General features: G+C 40.8%; 1 protein-coding gene across 1 annotated transcript in view; it reads right to left on the reverse strand.

Annotated features, from left to right (window-relative positions):
* TGFBR3 (transforming growth factor beta receptor 3) overlaps nt 1-19,058 on the reverse strand; it is a gene marked incomplete at its 3' end in the record, with an annotated part of 171,065 nt that extends 152,007 nt beyond the window's left edge. The window contains exon 1 of the mRNA XM_084242829.1: nt 18,995-19,058. Coding sequence (XP_084098955.1) covers nt 18,995-19,055 — 61 coding nt within the window. The 5' untranslated portion in view covers nt 19,056-19,058. The remainder of the gene's footprint in view (nt 1-18,994) is intronic.
* Nucleotides 19,059-21,325: the final 2,267 nt, after the last annotated feature.

A 21,325-nucleotide genomic window follows, 5' to 3' on the forward strand; every position in this document is an offset into this window, starting at 1 on the left:
TCAAGCACATACTGACAAAGAAGACATGGAAACGCCTCTACTTGAGATTCTTCAACTATGTGGGAAAACTACTCTAGAGCAAAAGTAAACCAATTTGACTTTTATGGAGCTAAAATTTTAATGGGATAAGACAAGCAACGAACATACTAAGTAAATTATAAACATGTTTTATGGTGATAAGTGGTATGAGGGTGGGGAAATAGAGCAAAATAAAAATTAATAGGAATACCAGGGATTGAGGGGGATTCCAGTTTTAAATAGGATTCTATTTTAAATTAAATAGGGTGCTGGGGGTGGGGGGTGGGGAATGAACCCAGAGGCACCGCATAGATGAGGCAAATTATGCACAGGCAGTCTCACTCCACAGTTATTCACCAGCCGCAATCATCAGTGCCACTTCTACCTTCATTGAGGATTCGTGCTTACCCTCCAACTTCCAACTGAAGGCTAACTCACTTGCTCAAGCAAGATCTTTTCCATTCTGGCTCCAGATTTAGCCCTTCAGCTTCAGGTTAAGCTATTCATTTCAAAGCTTCCTGATCCCTGGCTCAGCCAACAGTTCCTCAGCCATCTCCCAAAGAAACACCCTGTCTTTTTTCTGTTGGTAACACAAAGTTAACAGAAAACTTATTCTGCCTATGACAAGTTTGTTCTAGCTCTCACTTCTCCTAAATAGGCAGATTTTCAAAATAAGGATTAACTTTGTGAAGACCCACTATGTGTCCTAAAATGCTGGTATATAGTCAGACTTCACTCATAATAACAGAGAGTAAGTATAAACAGCAGTATTTTATAGATAGGGCAACAGAAATGCAGCCATAAACTTGAGACTCAAAATCAAGTATTTAAAGCAAGAAGAGAACTTATAACTCATGCCTCCTCCCACTTCATCAGCCCCACTGGGTCACCTTTGTATTGCTCTACACAGAATATTTGGGAAAAAAACAAAACAATTCTGGGCTCTAAGAGAGCCTGTCTTAACTTCAACACTGTAGTTCAAGATCAGATCTGATTTTGGCACCCAAAAAATGCCTGAATAATACTTACAACGTAAAAGACTGGAAAAATATGTTCAGCAAGCTGACACTTGCAAAGAACACTATTTCCAATAGTTTAAAATAAGCATGACCCTCTGATTTACATCATTATCTCATTTATAATCCTCACAAGAACACAGTGAGGTAAGTATTACTGATATCTAATTTGCATATGAGGACCCTGCAGCTGTGGGCATTCAGCCTGGAAACAGCAAAGCATGGGCCTGAACTGTGGGTCTGAATCCAATTGCCTGACATCACAACAGTTCAACCCTGACTCTCTGAGTTGAATGCATCTGTCAAGACTGGACATTAGGATGGAAAATTACTTTTCCTGAATAAAAGTATAACCATCCCACAGAGTTCTTCACCTTGGTTAAGTCCCCAGGCATTCTCACATTTGGAAGGGGAAATCTCTATAAAATTCTTTAAATGTGCGTCCCTAGTAAAGAAAGCTTCACTGAGTGACTGTGCTCCAGCAGAACTCTGCTGGAAAAAAATCAAAGACCTGGCAAAAGGGCATAACATTCACCTCAGGTTCTGAAACTTCCTCTAACTCTGACCTTTAGTCCAAAGGAACAAAGACGCTCATTTCATCACAGCCAAGAGATGCTATGGCTCTCCCCTGCTCAGCAACACTAGTTTTAATCTCAGTAAAAGAACATATTTGTTAGAGTCCACACTAAGCTCTGAGTTCAAAGCTAGTCAGGCCAATAACTCACTTTTAGCGAGTGGCCTTACTTATCTGTGAATGAGCTCACCCTGGATGCTCAAAGAGAATATTCATTCTCATCATTATTAATAGAGTAGTTTGAAGAAGGTAAGAGTTGAATTAGAGATTTTCAAACCTATTCTAATAAAACATGGTGAATATTGCTCGCATTTGGACACACTATATGTAAACTATATACAAACTATATTAGGGTATCCCTGGTGGCACAAGGAGTTAAGCACCACACTATGAAGCTGTCCACAGCTGCTGCAGTACCGGTTCGATCCCCAGCCGGCCAGGGAGCTACCCACATGGCGCAGTAGACCCTCTCCTGACTCGCCCACTGCTCCCCACAGCAGTGTATTTCACAGATCCCCTTGTTCTACTCCCCACTCTGTCTCTGGAGAATCCTCTCACCCCCCACACCTCTGGCCTGTACCCAGTTCTTATATGCATAAATAAATAAATCTTTTAAAAAAGCAATATTAAGATAAAATACTGAAAACTACAAAAAACGTGCTGAAAGAAATTAAATCAAAACAAATGCCATGTTCATGGTGGAAAAACAGAGAAGACATGCTACAGATTCTGAGCACCCTAACAGTGGCATTTCTAACCCCCTTCTCTTTTACTAGCATATTTCAATGCAAATAATCATGCTTATTTTAGGGTAACTAAATTTTGTTTTCTTTTGAAAGACAATCACTCTTTAAACTCATCGGTTTAAATAATCATAGTAACATTATTCACAATATCTCACAATTGACCTGGAATATACCAGTAAGTGTTGACAATTGGCACCAAATTATACAATAAAAGGGTAGTTAAGATGGAAAAAAAAATTAAACAGCTAACAAAAATCCCAATCATTTATTGGTGCAAAGGCTTTAGTTCCATTGTTTAAATTATCTTTAATGATCCCTCACACCTCTGAGAGCTGCATTACCAGCTCCCTCACAGCGCCAGGTTATCATTTGCAGAAAGGGTGAAAAGTCCAAAGTTGTCCTCCCAGGCCTGCTGGCTAAGGAGGAAGATTGCCCAGGACCTCAGGACAGTCAGTCTCACACAGAGTGAGCAGAGGCCACTGTGCACTCAGGAATAAATTCCTCGACCAGCACATAGTCTCCTGAGGTTTTCCAGTAGATTCCAAGTTGAGTAACAAACAGAAATAATAAAATGGGGCTGGGGTGTGTGTGTGTTGGGGGGGAGGGGAAAGGGGGAGGTTCCTTGACTTCAGGAAGATCTGACAATATAGCAAAATAGCTCAGCACAGTCCTCTCAAATTTTTCATTAGAATTCTTTTCTTCTGAATCATGTTAATAAAGTACAATCTGGCCTGGGATTTGTATGTAACTACTTAATTCAAGCTGCTCGAGCCCAGAAGACAGGAAAAGATGCTAAGGCTTAGAGTAGGAAGCAAGGCCAGTCCCAGAAACTGCATTATTTCTAGATGGAAGTTTTTTTTTAACAGAATCATCTAGTGCTTTGAAAACAGTTCCCTGATGTAACACTTGATTGGCTCCAAGATAGGTCTGGAATATTCTCCACGACTTTCGCCTTCAACAGTCCACACTGCTCTGCTCTCAGAGTCACCAAACTGCATGTGGCTCAACAAGTTTCAAATCACTTTCATTTTTAAGGGGCATGGAATGAAGATATATTTTTTGTTTTTACAATTCATCTGGCTGAGTTAATTCTAAGCATTACTATTCTATAAGATATGTCAAACATAGCAAAGTAATACAAACTTATTTTTTCTTTCATATACAGTATACGCTGACCTTCAGTGGACATGTACTTAATTTCAAATAGAGACTTCTGAACACCACTATCCAAAGGCAGTGGCATTTGCTGTCCTGGACCAGCTAAAGAGAGAAAATAAGGAATCTGATTTGTTTTAAGAAGAAAAAGGAACTATCTACAGGCCTAATCTTGGTGTCTTTGAACATTTAACACTAGAAACCTAAACTGTTTCATAACAAACTAGAACTCTTTTCCTTTCTCTGAGAAGAGACCCTTGGGAAGTATTTATTTAGTTAATGAATGTTAAGTAATTGTATTTCTCTCACAAAACAAAAACAAACAAAACATCTAGAAGATGCTCTTTGGGTTGCCTCAGCTCTGCAGGGTCCATAAGAGCTCCATTAGCCAGCCAAGAATCTGGAACGGTCAACTGGAAATTTCGGGAACAATATATGGCCATGAGCACTTCCCCAAAAAGAAAAACAACTCCCCTCTTGGCCCAACTCCAGAAGGCAATTGAGCTGGGTAAGGTCGAGGCTAATCTCTGATCTGCCTCTCTGCCAACTTTCTCCTACAGGGCTTATGCTTTTCAGCATGGGCTTTGCAAATGATCTACAACAATTAATTAGTGCTTTTGAATTCACCCGTACCATTAATGAAACATTGCCAGCAGCTTTTGATAGCATATTTCCAGAGCTAATTAAACGTGGCAAAACAGAGGATGAAGACTCCCAAGCACTGAGAGGGCCAGGCTGAGACCTGGCCAGCGACAGTGAAGCAAGACATCCTTGCACAGAATCCTGGGCTGATAAAGTTAAGGCTGATGGTATCAGACTCCCAGGGTCCCCCACAATATGATAGTCTCTGCCTCAAGTTATATAATTATCAGGCCCTTGAAGTTCAAACAATACTTTCATCCTAAAGGCATTTCTTAGTTCTAATTAATGGCAACAGTTGGCTTTGTACTTAAAGTTTAGTATTGCTTCCAATCTACACCTCTACCCACCCCAACAACTGATTTAAAAAAAAAAAAAGTGGTTTTTAAATTAATTATTGAAATAAATCTTATCCCAACATACCCTTATTTTAATCAGGGAGTCATGCATAATCCAAGATGCTCCATTCCCATAACTGCAGTCAGGCGAGCAGCTTGATATTTTTTTCACTATCTAATGCCACAGAGGATTCCAGACTGCTCCACATGCATGGCCAGCAAGATAAACACATTTTCTGGGAGGCCTAGGAAAAAGCTAGTGGGGGGCAAGAAGTAAAAATGCTATTGCATTCCTCTGGACTTCTCTGATTCAATTTCAAAGACAGAATGCCCACCACTTGGGGCTCGTGGATGCTCCGGGACTGAGCTCCAGTTGCTCATTGTCCCCCTCAATGACAGCATCAAGATCTGAGAAAGCAAATCTGAAAACTTTATAATCTACTCAGTGGCAAAAATAAATAAATGAAAGTCCTTTTAAAAGACAATTTTTCAGCACAGAAGCTAAATCATCTCAGTGTCTTAGCCCAAGTTTTAATAAACATAGGCTCAGGGTGCTTAATAGATATCAAAAACAACTTGGGGATTTTTTTTTCCCCTACAAAACAGATGTTACTTTTTTTTTTCTTTTAAAGATTTATTTATTTATACAAGCACTGGTACAGTCAGAAGCATGGGAGGGTGAGAGAATTCACCAGAGCCAGAGCAGGGAACAGAACAGGCAGACTGACGAAGTACACTGCTGAGGGGAGCAGTGGGCGCGGCAGGAGAGGTCTGTGCACCATGTGGGACCCTCACCGGCAGCCGGGGATCGAACAGGCGCTGCAGAGGCTGCGGGCAGCTTTGCAGCCCAGCACTCAACCGCTGTGCCACGGTGGGGGGGGAGGGGGGGCAAAGAGGTTACATTTTTAAGGCCTGGTCTGGAGTCTGATTCGAAGGATGAAGTAGGAGTCAGTGAGGAAGCCAGAGTTTAAAAAATTTTAGCACCTGTTAACCTCTCTCAACTCCCTCTTTCATCCAGTCAGCTATACCATCCCGCACTACAGACTTACAGAGGAGAGGTACCCAGGACCCCCAAACCTGTACACTCTTAAGGGGTCCAGCCATCTGGGCACATAAAGACAAAGCATAGCCTTTAATAGATTACTGTGCACAGAGAGGAAAGGATAATATGTTCCCAATAAAACACTCAAAATTATCCATCCCCTGGTGGGTAAATCTCCAATCAAGAGTGTTGACCCAGTGCCAGGCTGCCGAGTCTCAAAAACTTGTCACAAACCTAAGACACCTTTTGGCAGGAAACCACAGGAAGGGGGCAAACGTGGGCAGGCAAGTTGGAGACCACGGGAGCAATATCGAGGTACAAATCAAGATAAAGGCCACCATTGTCAGTCTCCCCACATGTCTCTCACCCATGACTCTTGGTTCCAAGTGTGTCTACTTGTCTTGACTCCATAGTTCTCCTCCAAGCCCCAAATCCCTGATGCGTGTCCCAAGCTGAGAAGCAAGTGCCCTTCTCTTCCTGAGCCCACCTGCTGTCCGCGTTCTATAGCTGTACCTCGTTAAACAGGGGTGGGGTTCACCATATCTCTCCTAACAGAGCCTCCTCAGCCAGAGTTGTCTGTATGAGTCCCAACCCCACTGAATCAACACAAGTCTCTGACCTTGACCTACTAAGTCATAAGGTAAGAAATAGGAAAAGGCAAAGAGGCACAGAAAAGGAAGAAATGGAGGGAAATGCCTTCTTTAACAACTATGATGATTATGTCAAGATATAGCCCCAATAATAAAAAATGCACCTGGTTTCTGCAGGTGCACTATACTTAGAGCATACAGCTGGGAAGCTAGAGGTGTCTCAAGAACTCACTTCCTAAAACCAACTTCCTCTCCAGCTCATGGATCCCTTTGACCCAAATGAGTTTAACAAAAGGTTCTTAAGGTATCTCATAGGGAAGCTAAAACCAAGCTCTCTCTTATAACTGTAAAAAATTGTCTAGAAAGTATTTGCAGGTTCTGTTATAATGTACACTAGAAAACAGGTGATATAACTATTAATTCCAACTTAGAGAAGTTTTTCCCCACTCTATAAAATGTTAATTTTTTAAAGTTCTAGGCTGTTTATAAGAAAAAGTAGGACCTCAGACCAGCAGCATTAACATCACATGGCCTATTAAAAATGCATAATGTAACCTCAAAACCCACTATAACAGAATCTGCATTTTAACAAGATCCCCAGGTGATTTCATACACACATTAAAGTTTTAAAGGCACTGGGTTAATGTCTGTTTATAACTTCCAACTTCAAAAGCAAGATGGGTATACCTATCCTCAGGCAAAACCAATATAAATATCCATATTATAAAACATATTTTAAAGTGCTCATTTTCTTTCAGAAAAAAAATTTTGCCATAGGTATAAAGTTACTTGCTCACATGTAATATGTAGTTTAATCTATAAAAGTGGGTTTATACACAACACATTTATTTACTTCATAAAGCTGGAGGCAACAATATTTCTCTGAAACACTGGTTTGGCTACAGAAACACAATTGCAAAAGGTGGCAAAACCCATAATCCTGAAAAAGATAGGGAATGAAAAGGATGAATCTTGGAAACCAGGAGAGTAAGAAGGTTGGGAAAGCAGTGATTTTTCAAGACAGTTTATTCACAACGCAAAGAGATTGTCTTTGTATGGGTGGTGGGATACGGGGCTGTTCTGTGTTTTAAGTTACAACTTTTACTGTTATGCAGAATTTTTTTTTTACATTTTTAAAAGGAATGTAATTAGATTTTTATTAGGAAAATAAGAAAACAAGAGGCACCTGCATAGACACAGCGGGGCAGGAGAGCTGCCAATGTAGACTTTTTTCTTTACTCTTTATGGCAGAGTATCCCAGTGATATGAAATACGTGTCTTTATCCAATTTCTTCTCCAACAGGAATGGATTGGGGGAAAAATCACAAAGTCATCATTCTAATTTCATAAGCATGTTACTCCCAAGGGAGTGATATGATCCTGTGAATCTTGAAAACAAAGTAAAAGAAACCAGTTTAAAAAAAAAAAATACTTTAGATTCCACTTATATAAATGGTCCAGAACATACAGGTAAAGACATATAGAGACGAAGTAGATAAGCTTAGTGCTGAGAGGAAAGAGGAGACTGGAAACATCACTCTAAATAAAAAAAGAAAACCAACTACAAAGATGGCATATAAAGTTTATAAGAATCCATTTATAGGAAATGTCCAGAATAGGCAAATCTACAGAGACAAAAAAATAGGTCAAGAGTTGCCAGAGGCTAGGGGGAGGGACGAATGAGAGGGACCACTAATGGGTGTGGAATTTTTTTGGGGGAGTGTAGTGCCAGCAAGATAAGGGGCAGGTTCTCCATGGATTCCAGAGATGGGTAATGGAGCCCCCTGTGGCTTTTTCAGGCTTTAATGATCTTTCTACACCAACTCTATGGGGCAAGACTATAGGCTGGCAAGGCAGGGAGGCTGGGGGGGTGGGGAAGCTGGCAGGAATCTTTACTCTTTATCTCTGGGCTACTCCTCTCCTAGCTGTGGCTTGTCCTCTCATAGCCATTCTGTGCCACACTCCTCTCTGTGTGATAGCCCCCTTAAAGCCTCAGCCTCCAGGCTCAGGTGTGCCCACTCACACATGCCCACACCACACTCCAGGTGTCCACCATCAGGCATGTGTGCACCGAGCCCACGCTCCCAAGTGCCATCTGCATTCAAGGCTGCAGGTGACAGCCACAGAGAGCAGCAGCGTAAAAGCCTGACTGTTTCACTTACCTAAAATATCCTAAAATGGGTAAGGATAATGAATATCCTAAAAGCAAGTGAACTGTACTCTTTCAATGGGTAAATATTGTGGTATGTGGATTACATCTCAATAAAGTTGTTTTAAAAGATTTAGGAGAAAAAAACAAAATGTGATCCTGGCCACCATCATTTCTTACCTCAATTATTACAACAGCCACACAAATCACCTTTACCTTAGAGTTTATTCTCAATACAGCAGGCAGAGTGATCCTGTTGAAACATCTATCGAATCATATCATTTCCTCTATACAAACCCTCTGATGGATCCCTCTCACCTACAGTAAAAGTCTTACAATGGCTACAGCCCCACACCAGCCCCCAGTTAACTCTCTGACTCTGCATTCCAGCAGTCTCCTGGCCTGCCGACTATCGCTTGAGCACTTTAAGCAAACTCTGACCTTAGTTTGTATTTTTTCTCCATTGAACCTGTTGAATTATGTTGAATTATGTTGAATTATGAACCTTTTTTCCATTCTGTTTCTCCCCATAAGAATGTAAGCTTCATGAGGGCAAAGGATGTATTAGCCTGTCTGGCCACCACTGTGTCACCAACACCTGAGCAGTATCTGGAACGCTCAGCAGATGCCTGTTGAATAAATCAATTGGTCCGAATTGTAGGCACTCAGAGTTTTTGATCAGTAAGGTTCTCACCTAAACTTAGCAGTTATTTGAAATTGGAAATAAAAAATGAAATGACAAATGTTCTTTCCTTTAGCTCAAAAGAAAAGAGCAGGCAGGAACAACAAGGTCGCCACCCCATAGCAGATGCACGCACCAAACTTCATCACAGGTGCATCAACTGAAATTTTCAGCAGCAGCGACAGAGGCCGCACGCACAGCTGCCTCCCCTGGGAAAGCTGGTCTCGGGAAAAGTACTGCAGCAGTTTGGTGATGTCACTGATGGAAAGAAGGGGGCAGAGTTTAGAAGTTGATGCTCTGCTGTCCCCTGAGGCCAGTGCCACCTGGGCATCCTTTTGGAGGGGGCAGGCGGGTAGAAGGTGTCACTCCTAATGGCTTGACTCTATCTTCTAGACCAGGACTAAGTTATGCAGGCAAGTGAGGACAAAAGGAAACAACACAAAGGAGCTGAAACAGTTTTACTGGACTTCCTCCTTTTGCCATAACTACCACTTATCACTGCGTGGCTCCCTACATTGCCAACAGAGAGAATAACTTTAAAAATAAAAATTAAAAAAACTTCCTTTGTAGGTAGTAAGATTTTCCACATTCCACTCTAGATTTTTTTTTTTTTTTAAGATTTCTTAGAGTTGGCAGGAAAGGGCAGGAGAATAGCTGGGCCTCGTCCCCAGAGCACCTGCTGCTTAGTGCTCAGAAGGAACATTTGAGAGCCAGTGCATTTTTGAGACCTCTGGAATTCTGCCTCACTTACAGCATCCTCTCAGTTAACAAAAATATGACTCTACTGGATTTCAAGAGAAATCTTATTTAGGCCATTCTAGCAGACAATGTTTTTAAAAATGAGACTCAGTGGCTCACACTAGACAGCACGAGCTGGCACCCTCCTGACAGGGCAAGCACTCCCTGCCTCGATGCCCCAACACCTTATGCAAAGCCATCCTGAGGGGCCTCCCCCCAAACACTTCCCAGAACACTCCCTGAGTCACCCCATCGGTGACTCAAGGTGACCCCAGAGCATGGAAGATGGTTATCAAAGCAAACAAGAAAGTCTAGTTTCCTCTGTAATAATTGTGTAAAAGCATAAGCTTTGAGCAAGTAAACAGTCATGTGGGCACACACAGATAGCTCTGTCCTGATGGGACATAAACCACATAAATCAGGAGTCCAAAAAGCAGGGTGGCAATTACCCAGTCTAGGACAAGGGTGCAGAGAGGAGAGAGAAACAGGTTCTGCTGATTTGTCTGACATCAAATCGATGCATAATCTTACATCTTGGTAAATGTCTTTCTTATACTACATGCACATCTGGCTACCCAACCACCTATTAGTAAATTCTTGTTGAAAATGGGAGAAAGAGCAAAGAAAGTTTGTTCAATAAATGGTGCTGGGAAAACTGGGTCGCTACATGCAAAAGAATGAAGCTTGACCACTACCTCATACCATACACAAAAATCAACTCAAAATGGATTAAAGAACTAGACATAAGACCTGAAACCATAAAATACATAGAAGGAAATATAGGCGAAACACTACGTGATATGCACATCAAAGACATCTTTGCAGACACATCACCCAAAGCAGTGATAGTGAAGGCAAAGATAAACAGCTGGGACTACATCAAATTAAAGAGCTTCTGCACAGCGAAAGAGACAATAACAAAAACAAAGAGAAACTCCACCGACTGGGAGAACATTTTTGCACCCAACACTAATGATAAAGGACTGATCACAAAAATCTGCAAAGAGCTGATGAGACTCAACAACAACAAAGAAAATAATCCTGTCAAAAAATGGGCAGAAAAGCTAAAAAGAAACTTCTCTGAAGAGGAAATGCAAATGGCCAACAGGCATATGAAAAAATGTTCAACATCACTTGTAATCAGGGAAATGCAAATCAAAACTACCATGAGATACCATCTCACACCAGTGAAAATGGCACATATTAAAAAAAAAAAACTAGCAACAACAAATGTTGGTGAGGATGTGGAGAAAAAGGAACTCTCCTGCACTATTGGTGGGAGTGCAAACTGGTCCAACCACTATGGAGAGCTGTGTGGAGATTTCTGGACCTACTAAACATAGAGCTTCCATATGATCCAGCAATTCCACTCCTAGGTATTTACCCAAAGGACACAGAAACATCAATTCCAAAGAGCACCTGCACCCCTATGTTTATAGCAGCACTGTTTACAATAGCTAAGCTTTGGAAACAACCCAAATGCCCAAAAATAGATGACTGGATCAAGAAGATGCGGTACATATACACCATGGCATATTACTCAGCATTCAAAAAAGATAAACACATGCAATTTGCAGCAACATGGATGGCGCTGGAAGGGATCATGCTCAGCGAAATAAGCCAAAAAGAAAAAGAAAAATACCGGATGGTCTCACTCATAGCAGGAATCTAGAAAACCTAAATTAAGGGACCAGGAAAATGAATAACTATAAGAAAGTGAAAATCAAAATCAACAAAAAACTACGAACCAGAGACACTTTATGAGGGGTGAGGGCAGGGATTGGGGAGGGGAGGGATTGGGGTCAAAATAAGGGGTTGCATTTGTATGAGGAATATAAAAATAAAATTTATTAAAAAAAAAAAAAAAAGTACCTCCTGGGCCTCCCTGGTAGCGCAAGGGGTCAAGTCTCAGCACTATGAAGCTGTCGTCAGCCACTGCAGCATGAATTCGATCCCTGGCCAGGGAGCTAACCCACACATGATGCAGAGAAGAACTTTCCTGTCTCACCTACTGCTCCCCTCACAGTGTATTTCAGTCAGTCTGCCTGTACTGCTCCCTACTGTCTCTGGTGGATCCTCTCACCCCCCACACCTCTGGCCTACACCCCAGTTCTTGTAACAATGAGATAGCCACAGAAAGTGGAGGTTTCAGATTCCCTGTTCCAAACAAGGAACAGTGGAGCTGAGCAGCCAGGAGAAGCTAGAAAAGAATGGGAAAATGATTTAGGAGGAAGACTGGAAGAACTGGAGGAAGCATGTGGAGGAGAGACATGTGAAGAAAAGTCGTGCTTGCTTCTCGGCCTGATTGTACCAGGGACTTGGGGAACATAGAAGGAGAGAGTTAAAAGAGACAGAGACATTGGTAAGAGAGACCCATGGGAAGGCTGACAATGGCAGCCTTTTTCTAGATATATTTTTGATTTTGTACTTTTCCTTCCAGATGTGCCTGGCCCCTTCTATACCTTTTCTGTGATTACCCACCATAAGACAGCTTAGACTGTGGCAAGCTTTCCGGTTTCAGTGGCCCTGGTTTGAGCAACCCTGTTTGGCTGGGCATTTACCCACGAGGGGATAGCTAACTTTGGTTGTTTAATTGGACACTATTTTAACTATTTTCTTTCCCTTCTATTGCACACTAAATCTATTAAAGTTATTTTCTATTAAAGGCCTTAAAAAAATGGGGGAAAGCCTTTTATTAAGTATCAAATTATATTCCACTCACACGCACACCCACCAGGCCCAGACAGATTAAGGGAATTTTTGAGAAATGAACTCATCTTCTTCTTGACCACTGTCCCAAGTCTGGATATGGACATGTGAATGCAGGCATCGCATGCAAAAACCTAAAGGAAAGAGTGCAAAAACCTAAAGAAGGGGAGCATCACATTTGGAGGTGCATGGGATCCCCAAAGGGAACACAGTCTTAACAAGCAAGTCACTCTGTCCATGCTGGCTCTTTCAATACAGTTTTTTGCTCTCTGAAATGGAAAGTTGGCACTGTGGGGACAGCTGGCATCGCAATTGACATCTTTTTTCTATGCATGCAAAAGCAGAATTCAACACAAAAGTGACTCTAGTAACCACCTTAAAACAACAATAATCACAGATCAAATCAACTACCTGTGTCCAAAGGGACTGGGGCAAGAGAAGGGCCTTTTGAATTTGCTCTGAACCTACAAATCTGTTCCTCTTCTACCCTTTACACTCCCCAGTGGCAGCCCAGCCAGCACTGCCCCCCTACCCTGTTCCTGCATAATGAGTTACAGCCTGTGGGCACTGAGTTGGTAAAGAGGAGAAAGTTATGGCAAAACTAGCTCTGTGGTCATTAATCTCAAGTCCACAAGAAAGAGTTTCACTTCCTTTTTGGCAGCATAAAAGAAAGAGCATGAAGTGTGGAGTTGCTGGCACTCTGCTCCTTACCAGTTAGTAGTATGATTCTATAAATCACTATAGTAAGCTTTTTAAAGTGTATCTGTCTCTCCTTGGGCAGACAGAAGGTGATAGGGTATTGCTAGTATTGGAGTTTTGTGAAGCAGGTGCACATAGGGAGGGGTGAAGCTGCACTCCCCAAATTATATAACTATGTAAATGACTGGCAAATTAATTTAATTGGGGAGAAAAAATGCATTTGTCTTTCATTGTATATTATATTTTTCTGTGACAGGAACATTGTTGCCGCTTTGCAGTGGGAACACATTGAGGGACACAGCAGTTGCGGAGCAGGTTTGCAAGGCAAGACTGTGCTACTTGAGCAGAAGTTCTTGTGCCATTAATTGAAAGCACGCAGGCTAGTAAAAGCTGATCATGCAACATTGGTATGAGGAATAGGGTCCAAAGGGTGGGACAGGAATGGGGGACAAAGTTTTACGAGAGACAGGGAAGGGGACATCATGGCCGTGCGTCAAGAAACACTTGCGTCACCAAAGTATTTGATGTTATCACAGGCAGAGTTATCCCAAAACCACCATGGAGATAGTCACGTAAACAGGTCAACAGCGGCCTAGGCAGTCCCAGGCCTGCCTCATGATACGGGCTGTACTCTGTAGGTAGTCAAGGAATGCTCTGCTGTGACTTGTAAATAGCAAATAGGTCACAGTTGAGCCCATGAGTGGCCAGCTAGTCCCCAGCTCATGGGAACCCACAACATTCTCCTTCTCTCAGCCTCAGTTATCTCATTTGCAAAATGAGTATACTAATAAGAATGGTGGACGCGGTGATAGTTACAGAAAGAATGATAATGGCAAATACCTAGCTCTCTGGATTTGTGGAGGTAAACTAAGGAGTGTGGGGTGCCCTACAGGGCTTGGCTGACACTTTCCTTAGGTGCTATGAGTGTGTGCAGCAAACAGACCTCAGGACTTTTAGTCTGGTTCTTCTGCAGAAGCGTGTTTGTTTCTAGTTGGATCAAGAGCTAAGCCATCTTTCTACCTTACTCAAAGTCCCATTACTCTTAATCTAGAAATGAAGAAAATAATCACTTTCTATCTCAGGGGCTGCTGTGAGAATCAAGTGAAACAGTAGTTGTAAAAGCATTTTGAAGCATTAAAATATAAGAGGTTTTATTATTCCTTTAGCCCCCCCCCCACTCCAGTTAGCCACCTTGTCCCATTACACAGCAAGTATCAACCAGCTAAAATCTCTGCTCGCTGGATACACACACACACACACACACACAAAAATAAATAAATAAAAAACCCCTTTCATTCTGTCTTCTTACACTGAATTTGGCTTTTATTGACATTAAAAACAATGAAATTAAAAATAAGAAAAGTAACAAAAATTGGAAATTTGCTAGCTTTAATGTCATCATCAAACTTTTTTATCATTTCTTGTTTCAATTTAATTGTAATTTTCTTTCTAACATTCTCTTTAGGGCCAATGATTAAAGTTTAGCAGGCCTTTCTTTGCAGGAAAAAAGCTCCAACCAAAAATGTCTCTATTTTCCTACAGAGCATATCTGGAATTTCAGGTATATCCAATAGAGGTGAAAAGAAATGTGTTTGCTCAATAGAAATGTGTGTGCAGGTCAGGTCACGGGCAAAACTCCAAACAGTGCATTGAGGAGACACTGGACAGAGACAAAGGAACAAGGCAAACACCCACCGTCCTGTCAACGGCCCCAAGGTTCCTGCTGAGTTCATTTGAGCAGCACCCCTTTGACCTGGCACAGGGGCACGTGGGGTCAGACAAGTCCATCCCTTGCAACCAAACTGATTTCCCTAAATTCACATGTGCCTCTTTTTCTCATTAAGGCTCCTGGGAACACAGCCCTACCTAACTCAGGCAAGCCTCAGAGGCAGCAGCTAATATTTTTTAAAGATGTGCAGCAGAATCATTTTTATTCTCTTTTTATGTAACAGAATAATTTCTGAAATAAAAACTTAGTAAGCCTTAAGCCCGCAGGAGCAAACATCTACATTTTTTTCCCAATTTTCCCACTTATCTTAGATAGATTACAGGATCTAAGGTGCTAACACCAAAAGTCATCTCTAATTAGCAGGCATAAGGGTCCTGTCACAGCTCACTAAAAGCACAGCCTGCCCTCCCCACCGCGCTGCACAATATCCAAGGAGCCAGGGAAGGAAGGGAAGGATGAGTTTTGTCAGAGTAACCACCAGCGCTGGGGGCCAGCTTACTGTCCCTGCTCCTTTACCATCAGCCACAAGCAGAGAGGAAAGGCTTTCCCTGGAGGACCAATCAAACCCCTGGAGCTGGAACAAGAAGGATCCCACTACTCTGACTCAGGCTCATTTACGTGCTCTGCTGTGCTCTATCCATCCCTGGCTGGGTATCTAAAGGAGATCTTGACAGCCTTTACCCCTTCTGCTGCCGAGAACTCTTTGAGAGAACTCCATGATCATGTCAATGAAGTATGAAAAGAAGGCCTGTTTAAGTAAAGTTCTTCCATTCTGGTGACTTATACACATCTCTCGGAGGTCACAGGAGCTTAACTGGGATCCAGGATGTCTCATGGGTGGCTACTCAAGTAGTGTTTAATTAATCAAACAAAAGAGTTTGTTCATTCCACACTGAGGGTCTCTAACAGAGACTCCAGTGGAATGGTTGATGGGTTGGGCTCTAGAGCCAAACTGTGTGGGTTCAAGTCCCAGCTCTGCCACTTATTAGTTGCGGGACTTTATATAAATTATTAACCAAATTGAGTCTGTTTCCATGTTGTAAAATGCAGATGATGATACTAATACCCACCTCATAGGGTTTCATAAAGACAAAATAAGTTAACCAACAGAGAGCAAATCCTTGATAAAAGTCAGCCTATGTGCCAGGCACTGTTGTCTCTGAAGCTAAGGAGACCATCTTCCCATCCCAGCCTCACACTGTAAGGCCACCATCTGAACTGTTAAGCAATGTATAGGGGGATGGAAGAAGATGGGAGAAAAACTCAAAAGGAAATTCACAAGTCTCATTTTTATCCCTATCCTTCCTTCCAAACAGACCCTGCTATATTCCCATACAGTTCTCCAGGTCATCCATTCAGTAAAAAACAGTGCCTGTACTATCTTAGGCATTCCTCTCCCATCTGATCAAACCAATGCTTTCTCCTGTCTAGAGTCTGTCTGGCCTTCAAAACAGGGCTCAAGACCTAGTACTTCCATGAAGTCCCCCTGGCTCCTCTAAGCCACTTCCCTTTCTCACCCAATTAAGGTCTTGGATCTCACTTGGCCTCCACCATATTTGGATTACTTGGTAATACAGCGATATGTTACATGCCTAACTAAAGTGCAAGTGACTCAAAAGAAAGGATGATTCTGAGAATTCTTTGTATATCCCTGGTACTAGGTTTTGCATTTAGCAGGGACTCTCTGAATAACTGTTCTGCTTGATGTTTCTAAAAGGCACAGTTTGCATGAAGCAAACCCATTATCATTCTTTCAAAAACCAACACCCTTCTGATCAGTACTCCCTAGCAGAATAGAGTCTTAAAGGTATAATCTGCAGACCCAGACTAAGTATATTTATGGTTAAATCTGCCACTTCTTGGTTATATGACCTTGAGAAAGTTACTTAACCTGTCAAGGCTTCAGTTTTCAACTCATCCATAAACTGGGGAATAAACAAAGTACCCATACGTCTTAGGGTAGGTATGAATATGAAGTGAGATAATTTATATAAAGCACTTTGAATGGGGTCTGGCACACAGTAATTATTTCATCTATAAAAATTCATTATTATTATTATATTACTATTATCTCCTTGAACTCATCCAGAATGCCCCCCATGAGCATTTTGTAAAGTATGCTGGGCCTACTCAGAAAGCTACTGAATATCAGAACATACAAAACATTTCTCCTTCCATTCATTCATTAGTCCCATTAGGTTGTTCAAAAAGTCATCTCTACCTCTACACTAGCAATCAGTTACCTCATACTATAAATACTGTAATTTTACTGTACCTTCCAGCTCAGCAGAGCTCTTGAGTGTGTTTCAACTCAAAAAAAAAAAAAAAAATTCCCAATCGCTTGAAAGAAGAAAAAACATTTTAAGGAAACTCACTGTCAAATATATCTAGGCTACACAGAGCATCCTCGTCAACACTCTTCCATAAAGTACCTCCTTCAGTTATGTTTTAGTCTATCCCAGGCATCCATGAAAGCAGAAAACTTAGCCTCAGTTTACCAGGTGTGATTAAGCACGTCATCAAAACAGCAAATGTTCCATCAAGGGTCCCCCTTTTACTATTTTTTTCAATGGGATTTTCATTAATATCACTTTTAGCACACAGGCTCAAACGCAAATAACTCTTCATGAGACAAAATGAAACTGCTGACAGATGAAATGATAAGTTCTAATTCTCACACTGGGCTCAAGAGAAAAAAACTAGCAACTTTCAGTCAAGATATTTGTGATGAGGGGAGTATTCTGATTTTCAATCTCACAAAGCAATTTCTATCAACTAGTTTTCACTCATATGACACATACGACTCCTAGTTGGAGTTTACTGGAGCCTTAATGGTTATCTGGCTTCTTCAGTATAATGCAGAAGTTAAAAGCATAGAGGAAAAGCTGGTTCACCACCTCCTAAGATAGTATGCTTTGCAAGCTACCTAATCTCTCCATGTCTCTTTTCATCATCTGTAAAATGGGGGAAACAATCCTATCTACCTCAGAGTTGTGACTGAATTCTTTAAATAAGAATATCCTTTTTGGGGTTATATTCTATAATTATCTAGCCCAGTGCTTAGTTACAGTGCACACTCAATAAATGGTAATAAGTGTCACTATCTCTCATCTGCAAGTATAATTCAATAGCTGAATCCAAGAAGCTAATCATTTTTTTCAAGTCAATGCAATTCCTGTTGAGACCAGTGAGTTTTCAGAATTGGTCCAACAAATTGGTTTTACAAAGCTCATTGCAGAACAGATACAGAGCAAATTCTAACAAAATAGAGCAAGTTAAGCTTCCCAATTTGTCAAGCAATGTTAAGTAGGATATTATATAGGGGATCTGATACTCTTTCTTAAGCAAAGATGTTCCAACAAAGTCACTTGGTTGTTACCTCCAACCTCAATACTCTGATGGCCTCCAGGAAGCACTTCTGTACTTTTTAAAAAGTTGCCTATTAAAGTATCCAAAATAAGGGGGGCCTTCCTGGTGGTACAGAGGTTAAAGTCTCAGCACTACCAAGCTATGGCCAGCCACTGTGCCATGAGGTCAATCCCCAGCCAGGAAGCTGACCCACATAATGCAGCAGACCTCTCCTGTCTGGCCCGCTGCTCCCCTCAGCAGTGTATTTCAGTCAATCCACCTGTTCTGCTCCCCACTCTTGTCTCTGGTGAATCCTCTCACCCCCCACACCTCTGGACTACACCCCAGCTCTTGTATGCATAAATAAAAATAAATCTTTTTTAAACAGTTTAAAATAAATAAAGTATTTGAAATAAGCAAAATTAAATATTTTCCATCTAGATGGTCTCTACCTAGATTTGTTTAGTTTGCATTAAACAAAATAATGAAAAGGATTGTCTGAAAATCTTATTTATAACAAGAAAATAAATGTAATCCGGGTATGTAACAAAATTATGTGAGATTAACCATTAGCATATTTGTTCTCTATCCACCTCAACACTGAGGGCTGGTTAAGCATCTGCGTTCCCCATGTCTATATGTCTAGTACCAGCCTCCTAATACAGAACATAACAAATGTACTAATTATCAGTACTGTATTTCATTTCTGTGAAGAACCAAATACTCAAGGAATATGTCCTAAATTTTTCTAAACTTAAGAGACTGAGGAAAAATATATCCAAAAGAATATGATGAACATGCAATTTGTATTATACAACTTACCTGCAGTAGCGAGACAGGAACTCATCAGGGTAAACACGACAATCACATGACGAGAAGCCATTTTTATTTCTTCAAAAATGTGTCTCAGCAGTTACCGCAGCCTCTAGTTCTTCAGATCACAGATAATCTTTACAAATCAGAAGTGGCCTTAAAAATCCCTCTTTCCAATTTTCAAATTGCCTGTAAAAATAAAAATATTTTCAAGAAGAGAACTTGATGTAGGAACATGTTTTCTTAACCCAAACACATTAAAATGAAAGAATTTCTAAAAAGTTTAAGATAAATGTACCTTAAATAAATGCTATGAGAGCACTCAAAGCAAACTGAGGTGGGGTAATAATTACCTAACAAAGATTTGTTTTAAAAGACATGCTTATTTTTGACATTTTAACTCTTGGTGTTTCTATAATATTTTCAAGAACATCGAGGAAAATCAAGGTGTACCTGTAACACAATATCAGATATGCGGTGGCACTAAAGTCATTGGTGACACTTGATAACATTGAATTCCCTGATGCCAGGAACAAACAACTCTGATTAGAGACTCCATCTAATGTTATAATGACAGAGAGATCACAAGAAATCAAATTAAAGTACTCTTAGAATCAATCTGAAAAAATAAAGGACCATTAAAAGGCAAGATTCTTACCTCAACTATTTGCCAACATTTTAACAGGAGAAGCCTTCCCTGTCTCTCAAGTCCACCTGAGGCTATCTCATTACCCGACTACAGCATCCAAAATGTCCTTTCTAACTTCTTCCTATTTATAGTCTTATGTGGTAAGTTTTGTGGTGGTATGCTTAACCGGAACATCTTGTGGCCCTAAACCTTCCCTCTTTGAGCACATCTTCCTGCCCTATAGCCCTGAGCTGGCATAACCCACAGGAGTTCTTCAATTTGACAACCATTTATTGAGCACCTACTATGTTCCAGGCACCATATTAGAACATGATCCCTTTTCATCAGGACTAAAAGTGGCCCCAAAACTGGACAAAATCACAGAGACCTGTATGCCTGATCTAAACCCTGGGCAAGACAGGGTCATAGGCTTTCTAGGAACCACCTCAAACAGCTGGGGTTACAATCTTGTTATCCTCAGAGGAAATAACATTGGCAAAGCTAGCTCCTTCCTTCAGAGACAAAGCTAGTTTGGGCACTTGGAGATCCAGTACAAAAAATACAGAAACAATAGTTAATGAAATTCTTATAAAATGGTCCACTACATCACAGTTAAGAAAAGGATATTTAAAATGGCCTTTTGCAGAACTACTACTAAGTACCTATAAGAAGAAGGGGAAAAGGGTGATTGGTAGGAGGGGGCAGGATCCTTTTCACTGAATTCCCATTTGGGTTTTATAGCATATCCAAGTGTTACCTATACAGAAATAGTAACAATAAAATTCTAATTTCAAAAAGAAGTTTGTATGTATGTCTTCAAATTATTTATTATATATACAGGAGGCACTGTGGCTTAATCTTTCTATATGATAGTGATTAATATTAACACTATAATTAATTAGCATTAATAGAACATGAGTTATGATGATAGGTAAAAGTCTGCCTGGCTGTGAATCCACTGGGCTACCTACCAAATGGGTGAAGATGAGCAGATTATGCTGATGTTGGGCTGGTTATTCTGTATACTCTATGGGTTGCTGCAAAAGAGTTAATATGTGTCATTAATATATATCATGCTTACAACAGTAACCTAGCACATAACATGCTGTCAGTAAATGTTAGCTATTATACCACTACTGGGTCACACTCTTTCGGGTATGTTTTTATTTGTAAAGTAGAAAAGTTAGAGTATAGTTATTTATGTAATTCTTAGCTTCTGTAAAATCAGGTCAATCTTTGTTAGCTGCAAAATAAACATTACAACAGACCAAAAACAAGGAGACAAGTTAAAGACTGGAACCACTAAACAAATAATAGTGCCAGTCAAGTTGAGGCACAAGTCACTGGTGGCATAGACTTATCTCGAAAATTATAACTGACGAAATCATTTTGGAAGCTATAAAGTTGACTTCGATTATCCCTTCAAGTCCAACATGTCTGTCACCAAAATGCCACATCACCTCAGATGAATGGAAGTCTCCTCTGTCAAGTTAAAAAGTCAACAACAGCAAAGAGAGCCTGCCCCTACTTTTTCTATTCAAAAACTTGGATTTCTTGAATGGACTGCTGTAAGGAAAGCCCTCTCTAAAAGAAGACGCCAAACACAAAGGGCAATTTTTATAAAAAGCAAAATCCTGTAAGGAGCTCTCAAAAGAAGATGGCTTCCCGGGGGTGGTTTGGAACACAAACTCTAACTAGCACGCAGCTCGTGG

Source organism: Talpa europaea (assembly GCF_964194135.1).
Source record: "Talpa europaea genome assembly, chromosome: 9".
Lineage (NCBI taxonomy): Eukaryota > Metazoa > Chordata > Mammalia > Eulipotyphla > Talpidae > Talpa > Talpa europaea.